Genomic DNA, 9,179 nt, shown 5'->3' with positions numbered 1-9,179 from the left:
CTAATATACACTTATCTTTTTCATTAAAAGATAACTTATGTAAATAAACATTTATTGTATAAAAGACCAATACACATTATATTTTTACTAAAAGACAATTTATGTAAACAAATATTTATTATATAAAAGATCATCATTGTTTTTTTCATTAAAAGACAAAATGAGGAAGGATATTATTTAAAAAAAAAAGTGTTGGATAATGCTTGACATATTATGAAGTGGTGGAGGTTCACATTCTTAGAGAAAAGTGCCCGATACATCTGTTCCTAGCTTTTATTCAGCATGGATACATTTCCATACGTCACTATCTTATTGGAATTTTGACACAAGAGCGTCCATCGTCGTTGTATGTTACAAGAATTCTTTCTACCTCCTCCAATTTACCATGTGAATAAACAAACGAAAAACGCCTCCCATGTCCCCTCTTGTTTTCTTTTCTCTGTAACTATAATTTCATAGGACGAAAGCAAGAAAGAAGACAGAGAAGAAGAGGACGACAACACGACAAAGTTTCTTCAACAGGAGGTGACGTGTACTCTCCGGCGTACGATAGATACAGGCCTATAGTTATCTTTCTTTGATTCCCGCTACATTTAACAAAGCGGCCAAGCAACACCAAAGGATCAAAGCAATCTATACTATAATGCGCCTACTCCTCCTCCTCACCTCAAAAACTAAATAGTAGAATAGAAGAAGAAGAAGAAGAAGAAGAACAGGCGTACGGTACACCATTATGAGGAGGGTAGGAGTACTCCTTATCGTTCTAATTTGGTTGCAGGGTAGTCTCACTGTGTCGGTGCAGGGTATCACTGTTACCTACGATAACAGGGCGTTGGTTATCGATGGTAAGCGCAGGGTTTTGATTTCTGGTTCGATACATTACCCTCGCAGCACTCCTGATGTAAGCGAAACAGAGACTTAACACGAAGCTTCTTCTTCTTCTTCTTCTTCTCTTCTTTATAAACGAAGCTTGAAAATTCTTTCTCTGTGCAGATGTGGCCAGACTTGATTCAGAAATCCAAAGATGGAGGTCTAGATGTAATAGAAACCTACGTTTTCTGGAATTTACACGAACCAGTTCAGAAGCAGGCACTATTCATCATCTTTTGTTTCTCAAGATTCTCACACAAAGCTAACTTTTATGCAATTTTAGGGTTTTAGTCCATTTCTTCTTGGTTTTAGTTTTTAAGTTTGGATTCATTTGGTTATCTACACAGTATGATTTTGAAGGAAGGAAGGATTTAGTTAAGTTCGTGAAGTTCGTTGCAGAAGCAGGTCTCTATGTTCATCTTCGAATCGGCCCTTACGTCTGTGCAGAATGGAACTATGGGTAGTAATTTTATCCCTGTTTTGTTTTAATTTTTTTTTGTAAATGTATTTTATTATTATTATTATTATTATTTATTTATTTATTTTTGATGTAGAGGGTTTCCTCTTTGGTTGCATTTCGTTCCTGGGATTGAGTTTCGTACCGATAACGAACCCTTCAAGGTTGATCTTCATTTCTTGTGGATTCTCCTCATATATTATTTATTACCATTTATGATCAAAATTTCAATTTATTTACAATTAAATTCATCTGGGTTCAGAGGGAAATGCAGAGATTCACAGCTAAGATCGTCGATTTGATGAAGGGGGAGAAACTCTATGCCTCTCAAGGCGGACCCATCATCCTTTCACAGGTTGCTTTGCCCTCTTCTCTTAATATGAAGTACAAATTCATAGTTAGACAATCCTGCATTAATTATTGATTATTCCTCAATTTTAACGGTTCTGATTTGTTGGCAGATCGAAAACGAATATGGAAACATTGATAAGGCCTATGGGTCCGCGGCCAAATCTTATATAAATTGGGCGGCATCCATGGCTACATCTTTGAATACAGGGGTGCCATGGGTGATGTGCCAGCAAGCAAATGCTCCTGATCCAATAGTGGGTTTAATTTCCCCTTCTCCAGATTACATTGTAGTTTATAAACTTAAAAATAAATCTTTGAAACTTATCAAATATTTGTAATTGGATTTGAACCTGTTTACCGGTCAAGCAGTTTCCGTCACTGGTTTTATTTTTATTTTTTTTCCTGATATTGAATTTTTAAGAAAAATCTTGCAGATCAACACTTGCAATGGATTTTATTGCGACCAATTCACTCCAAATTCTGACAAGAAACCCAAGATGTGGACTGAAAATTGGACTGGGTGGTAAGGTGCTTACCTTTTTTTGCTATTTTATTTTTTTAATAGTAATAGTTGTGACAGTTTGGCTGAAGTGTGTTGTTGATTGGAGCTTCTAGTTTTGGATGAAATTTAAGTTTCATTTTTCAATGGTATGGGTTCTAGGTTTCTTTCCTTTGGTGGTGCGGTGCCATACAGACCAGTGGAGGACCTTGCATTTGCTGTGGCTCGGTTTTTTGAGAGAGGCGGAACATTTCAAAATTACTACATGGTACTGCCCTATTTTTTTCTGAATGTTTATGGTATTTTAATGTGTTATTGTGTTTGTTTGGGCTAACTTTGTCTTGGAACTAAGGGAAAATTCTGAACTGTATTTCACATACAATTTTTCTAACAGTACCATGGTGGGACCAACTTTGGTCGGACGACTGGTGGACCATTTATTGCTACAAGCTACGATTATGATGCTCCTATTGATGAGTACGGTAAGCTTGCTATTGGTCAACATTATTGCTCTGTAAAAAATTCTTCATTTTGAATGGTGGTGTTTGTTGGGCTTAAAAAATAATCATCGTCTACACCTTATCCCAATTATTGGGTCGGCAACATGAATCCTGTTCCCCCTGTTAGGTCTACCATGAATTATATCTTCACTCAAGGCACATTGAGGCATGATGCACAAATGCCAATCTAAATTGTTAGTAGGATATAATGGAAACATGACATGTTCTTATGTTTTTTGCCGAGATAGTGATCCATAATTACTCATTGATTTATGATTTTGAAGAATGTCTTGTTTATGTTTAATTAATTTCACATTTTTTTTTCTCATGTATGCTGCAGGACTTGTTAGACAACCTAAGTGGGGCCACCTAAAAGAATTGCACAAAGCCATAAAGCTTTGTGAAGAAGCATTGATAGCCACTGACCCTACATATACTTCTCTTGGTTCAAATTTAGAGGTAATAGCTTATTTGGTTGACTTCTTAATCAATGTCGCATGGGTTTTTTACTCTTGTAAAATAGAACTTTTCTTCAATAATGTGTTTAGTTCCTGATTGGGAGGGGATATTATTGACAAAAAAAAAAATCAAATTGCCTAGGCAGGGGAATTTTAGTGAACACTATATATACATGCATAACTGGGACCTTATTACAACAATTCCACAGATGTAGGCTGTTCAATCAGTATAACTCTAGACTCTCTTTAGCTTGTTCTTCAATAAGGGAAGAACAGCAGAATAAGCCTCAATATCTACGGACAGTAATTTTATATCATGTGTTGGATGCAACTGTCACGGCAATCTAATTATCACAGGAGAATTAAGGATTTGTTGGGTTGTGTTGATGTGTGATTTTCAATGGGAAAAGTATTAGGTCATGTAGTTCTCCTTTACACTTGTATCTTTTAATATGTGATAGCCCAGATCTTACTTTTTTTCTTCTTGTCCTTTCTTTCCATTAGATCCTTTTCCCTCATCCTTCTAGTCTGATTGTTTGGAGAGTTTCGTGCGTTAAACCTTTAGTTTATCTCTTCTCATCATACATAATTTTAGTCCCTTCTCGTAATTTATCTTTACAGGCAGGTTACTTTCAGGGTGAATTCTGGACTAGGAAATGAGAACAATCTACAATGTTTCTTTCCCAGTTTCCTATAATACCCCTTTTCATTGTTTTGATAGGCCCATGATTTGATACACCCGGAGTTATTTTGGTAAGGTATGACACGACTCCAACCCATTCGACCAGGGAACTAGAATGTCATCGAGAAGCAAGTGACAGTGATAGCCCTGTGCAATTATTTGTCTTTTAGTGTACACTAGTGCCTTGAAATGTTGTAATGGCTTGAGTTTCAATAATAACATGGATCAATTTCTATCTCAGGCTCATGTCTATAAAACAGAATCAGGAGTATGTTCTGCTTTTCTTGCCAACTTTGGCACTCAATCTGATGCAACTGTGAATTTCAATGGCAATTCATACCATTTACCAGCATGGTCTGTGAGCATCCTGCCCGACTGCAAAAATGTTGCATTCAATTCTGCAAAGGTTTGCCTCAATAACTTTCGATCAGCTCTAGTACTTTACCACAAAATTCCATGATGTCAAAGGCATTTGTCTGATGAAGAAGCTAAGGTTCATATAGTTTTACCCAAAAATTATTTTTTCTCGAAAATTCTCCATCCCCATCATTTTCAACTGTTTTGTTTGTAACATTTGAGTTTTGAATGGAGAGAATTTTCTTGGGCCCACCCAAATAAAAAAAAAGTGTATTTTCTTTGAAAACCTCCAATTATTTTTCGGTTGCGACCAAATAGCAAAAAAATGCTTCTTAAGGAAAAAATTCTAAATAAAAACTTTCTTGTCCTAAAATTTTTTCGAAGCAACTGTACATGGTCTTAATGGCATGGCTATCAATCTCCATGCATGCATGCTTTTGCATGATATAATAACAACATGAAGCTACCTCTGGAAATGGATCACTATGCAGGTAATTGTGTCACTCATGGAGTTGTTACCTTATGAGTAGGGTACTTCGGTATTTTGATATTATTGTTCTTTTGTGGGTGGATAAGATGCATAATATGTTCCCTTACCCTCAATTTCAAGCATTCGTAAATGACAACACGCCATATACAAATGTGTCCACATCTGTTTGTGAAATGCATTTGTGACACATGTTTACACGGTACCAAATAGGCCCTTATTGGTTTGTGAAGACCTCTTGTATTAAATAATAAGATCTGATATGAGAATTCATACTTAAAAGATTTGGTAAGTAACGTTTTAACATGAGTATTTCAAATAATTTGTTTTAAATACTTAGGTGCCAAGGAGGAAATGAGATACTTGTTCTGTGACAGGTTAACTCCCAGGTTATAAATGCAAAATTCAGACATCAGCCCTCGGGAGAAATTACTGACTCTTCTGGAGCGTTCCAAACGTCAGACTGGGATTGGGTTAACGAACCTGTGGGTATCTCAAAGAGTAATGCATTTATGAAACATGGATTGGTGGAGCAAATAAATACAACAGCTGATGTTAGTGATTACTTGTGGTATTCATTAAGGTATAGAAGGCTATCGTCAAACATGGTTGTTACTTTTTTTCCTTACTGCGTTGTTATGTTTGATATCAATTGTTTCTTGATTAATCAATTGGCAGCACTGAAATCCGAGAAGACGAGCCTTTCCTTCAAGATGGAACTCAACCTGTTCTTCACGTGGAATCACTTGGACACGCCCTTCATGCATTTATCAATGGGAAGCTTGCAGGTAATGCTAAAATAACAATGCAGAGGAACCTAGTTAAATACTATAACTAAATGAGTCACGATCTCTCTAAATCTATGGGAAACTGCAACCTCAAATCTTTGGATGAATAACAATTACTCTGTTTAGAAGAAAGTCAATGATAATCGATGAACTGTTTTTCATTACTGAGACACTTAGCAGTTAGAGTTTTGATAGGATTTTAATATGTTTTTTCCTTATAGGTCATGTTGTAGTGTCATTTTTTGCAACATATTGTGTAGTTTCATCAATCAAAATATCATTAGCATACATGTAACCCACAATACCTTGTTACCTACTTTAGTAATGATCAAGCTCAAGCCTGTATCGATTATGCAAGCTAAAAAATCAGCCTTTTACAAGTGGTTGATATGAATGGGCAGTCTTTCCTTCATAAGTTCACTGGCACCAAGAGTCTCTGACTAAACCATACTAATTCTAGGATTCTATTTTTTTAGCTTAAATATATAATAGCTAGTTGGCTATGTCAGTAATTGTACGAAGAGTTCTTGCACTCCAAATACTATGGTAAAAATTTTCAGGGCTTGGTTTTAGACATTTAGTGATTAAAACCATACTAATCTTTGTCTTTTATTTTTAACGGAATTTTGTAGGGAGTGGATCAGGAAATAGTGGGAATTCTAAGGTGACCCTGGAGAAGCCCATTACGCTCATACCAGGAAAGAACACTATCGATCTCTTGAGCTTAACAGTGGGATTGCAGGTTTGTCCTCCTCCACAAAATTAAGATTTTTTAAATGTTTCTCTAGGACAGTAACCATAATTGTATCCATGCATGCATCTTAAGGCTCCTTATCCTCTACCTTTGTTGTACCGGTTCTTTATCGACCTTAATTTGTAATCCAATTGAAGAATAAAATCCAAAATCTATTGTCTAACGCGGTCTTGTTTTTTCCAGAACTATGGAGCCTTCTATGAAAAAACAGGTGCCGGAATCACTGGTCCTGTCAATCTAAAAGGCTTAAAAAATGGCACCACTATTGATCTATCCTCAGACCAGTGGACATATCAGGTCTATTTTCCTATCCCTCACAATCACTAAATCAATCGACTCAATAACTTCAATTTGTTGAAGAGGATTTTAAGATTTCTAAACTGTATTATTGGACTTCGTACACATATGTTATACAAACATGTTTAACTCATGATACTCAAAGATTTAGAAAGTGAAGAAACGTATTCAGGTTGGGCTAAAAGAAGGCTATAATCCTCGATTCCTCTCTTATCTTTAGTTCTGAAAATGCAGGTTGGGCTGAAAGGTGAAGAATTAGGTCTGTCTGCTGGAAGTTCTTCGCAGTGGAACTCACTTTCTACCCCCAAGAACCAACCCTTGACATGGTATAAGGTAAATAAGCGCTCAGTTGGTACATTAGTCATGATTTTACATGATTATTTGCATCTTATGCGTATATCAGGACACATGATCAAGAGTAATTACTGTATCTTTAACTGGGAATGTTAGGTACTAACACTATTATACCATATTCGTTACTTTAGACAAGCTTCGATGCCCCTGGTGGCAATGATCCAATTGCAATAGACTTCACTGGAATGGGAAAAGGTGAGGCATGGGTCAACGGACAGAGTATTGGTCGTTACTGGCCTACTTATGCCTCTCCCCAAAGTGGTTGCACTGATTCCTGCAATTACAAAGGACCTTATAGTTCAAACAAATGCCTCAAGAACTGTGGCAAGCCATCTCAAAAACTGTAAGAATTAGAGTTTTTTGCTTTAGGAAATTCCCCAATGTTTCATCAAATTATTGTGGTTATAATCTCATTTGATGTTGCAGGTACCATGTTCCGCGTTCGTGGGTCAAACCAAGCGGTAACACTCTGGTCTTGTTTGAGGAGAAAGGTGGGGATCCCGCATTGATAAGTTTTGCTACAAAACAGGCAGAAAGCTTGTGCTTGAGAGTGTCGGAGTTACATCCAACCCCTGTAGATATGTGGGATTCAGAAGTTAAAACGGGACAGAAATCGGGTCCAATGCTTCAGATGGAATGCCCATTTCCTAATCAGATTATCTCTTCAATCAAATTTGCGAGTTTTGGAACTCCTCAGGGGGGCTGTGGGACTTTCAGCCATGGTCGGTGCAGTAGCAGAATGTCTCTTAGCATTGTACAAGAGGTAACATCTACTTAGAATGAACTTTTATCACCTTTTCATTTTCTTAGCGTTTGGAACAGTTTTTGGAAACGGATTCTAGCTTCCAGCCCTTGAACTGGGTTTGGTAAACTTGACGTCTGGATTCCATAGAAGCCAGAATCCAAAAGCAGCCAGAAGCTACCCCATGCCAGCTATTGGAGTCTGGCTTCTGCTGGAAACAGGATAGATGTTAAACAAAACGAGTTATTTTACGAAAATGTGCATTATATTTAACTTAATGAACAAAATGCTCTGAAATGACCTAAATGTCCACGGAAACTGCTTTTCACCAGAAGCACCATATAGCTTCTGAAAGCTTAAAACCCCCAAAAAAGCACTTCTCTGAACACACTCACCAAACAGTGGATGTCACAATCACAATTCTTAATGAAGCGATTCCATAGAAGCACTCAGCTAACCTGGACCTTAGCTACTCAGGTCATTGGGAATCACTTTCATGTAAGACCCTTTGAAACGTGGTCGGTTTCCATGCTGACCCACATCTTAGCCGCCTTTTTTCTGTTTTTTTGTTTTTGGCATTTCCACTTCTAGCTCCCCAAAACTGGATGACCTTTGTTTTCTAAATTTTGAGGTTTTGAACATGAACCTGGTTCTGGTTGAGTTCCTTCAAACCAGGACCAATGTTCAAACAGCTTCTTAATATTTTGGTATTGTTTTAATTTTTTACTTATGTGTGAAAATTCAACAGGCTTGCATCGGATCAAAGAGTTGCAATCTTGGAGTATCTATTGATACATTTGGAGATCCATGTAAAGGAGTCACAAAGAGTCTGGCAGTAGAAGCTATTTGTACATGAGAGAGCTTGTTGGTAAGCTTTTGGCCCTGGGGCTTTAAGCAAAGCAATGCCCCTAGAGGTGTATAACTAAATAAATTTCATGAAATAAAAGGAGTACCCCCCTCCCCCTGGATCCAAAATGAAAAGAATTAGTTTAGAACTCGTTGGATTCAGCAGTGAGTTTCCTTTTCAATGTGATCGGACTAGGGGTGTTGATGTGGGCCCTGTGGGCTTATTTTCAATTTCTGATTGGGTCGTGCCTATTAAAAAATTAACGAAACCCAAGTTCGGACCTGACCCATCGACACACCTAGTTCTTGCTAGCTTTTAGTGCGTAGTCTTGACCTTAGCTATTTGGTTCATCTGTTGGCATGGTAGAAATTTGGGTTTGTGGTTCTTCATTCTAAAACGAACTCAGTTTCTTAGGGGTAGGAAAAAATAATTTGTTTCTACTGTGATTCATTAGGTCAATTTGCTAGTTCTGTTTTCTTATGTACATAGCTCAAGCATGTAAGTGTGTTAATCAAACTATAATTATCAAATATTCATATTCAAAAAAGCATGTGAAAAAAAAAAAGTAGACTAGACAGAATGAATAAGGTTTCTGGTAGGATTTTGCTAGAAAATAAAAATTGTAAGAGGGAGAGAGGACGAAGAAAAGAGCAAGAGAAAAGCCCTTAATTATTTGTCATTTTGATTTGTCGAAGTAAACATAATGTGTTGCAATTTAGTGCAGTTTTTGATACAT

At 37.0% G+C, this 9,179-nt stretch overlaps 1 protein-coding gene across 1 annotated transcript; it reads left to right on the top strand.

Annotated features, from left to right (window-relative positions):
- Positions 1 to 430: 430 nt before the first annotated feature.
- Positions 431 to 8,621, top strand: BGAL8 (beta-galactosidase 8). Its single transcript, XM_086451975.1, has 19 exons — positions 431 to 901; positions 994 to 1,089; positions 1,218 to 1,330; positions 1,425 to 1,491; positions 1,590 to 1,682; positions 1,789 to 1,932; positions 2,113 to 2,201; positions 2,340 to 2,445; positions 2,572 to 2,659; positions 3,018 to 3,136; positions 4,059 to 4,223; positions 5,039 to 5,244; positions 5,340 to 5,449; positions 6,082 to 6,191; positions 6,387 to 6,500; positions 6,735 to 6,833; positions 6,986 to 7,197; positions 7,281 to 7,617; positions 8,345 to 8,621. The coding sequence occupies exons 1-19, from the start codon at positions 734 to 736 to the stop codon at positions 8,450 to 8,452; spliced, it is 2,544 nt and encodes an 847-aa protein (XP_086308101.1). The 5' UTR covers positions 431 to 733; the 3' UTR covers positions 8,453 to 8,621.
- The last annotated feature ends 558 nt before the right edge of the window (positions 8,622 to 9,179 follow it).

This window comes from Akebia trifoliata, chromosome 8, assembly GCF_017979445.1.
Source record: "Akebia trifoliata isolate Shusen 1 chromosome 8, ASM1797944v1, whole genome shotgun sequence".
Lineage (NCBI taxonomy): Eukaryota > Viridiplantae > Streptophyta > Magnoliopsida > Ranunculales > Lardizabalaceae > Akebia > Akebia trifoliata.
The sequence above is the reverse complement of the archived record's forward strand: the minus strand, read 5'-3'. Positions and strand labels throughout refer to the sequence as shown.

Coding starts and splice junctions, on each gene's coding strand:
- BGAL8 (XM_086451975.1), top strand. CDS start 734: ATGAGGAGGGTAGGAGTACTCCTTATCGTTCTAATTTGGTTGCAGGGT. Junction 6,834..6,985: donor AACCCTTGACATGGTATAAG/GTAAATAAGCGC, acceptor TCGTTACTTTAG/ACAAGCTTCGATGCCCCTGG. Junction 7,618..8,344: donor CTCTTAGCATTGTACAAGAG/GTAACATCTACT, acceptor AAAATTCAACAG/GCTTGCATCGGATCAAAGAG.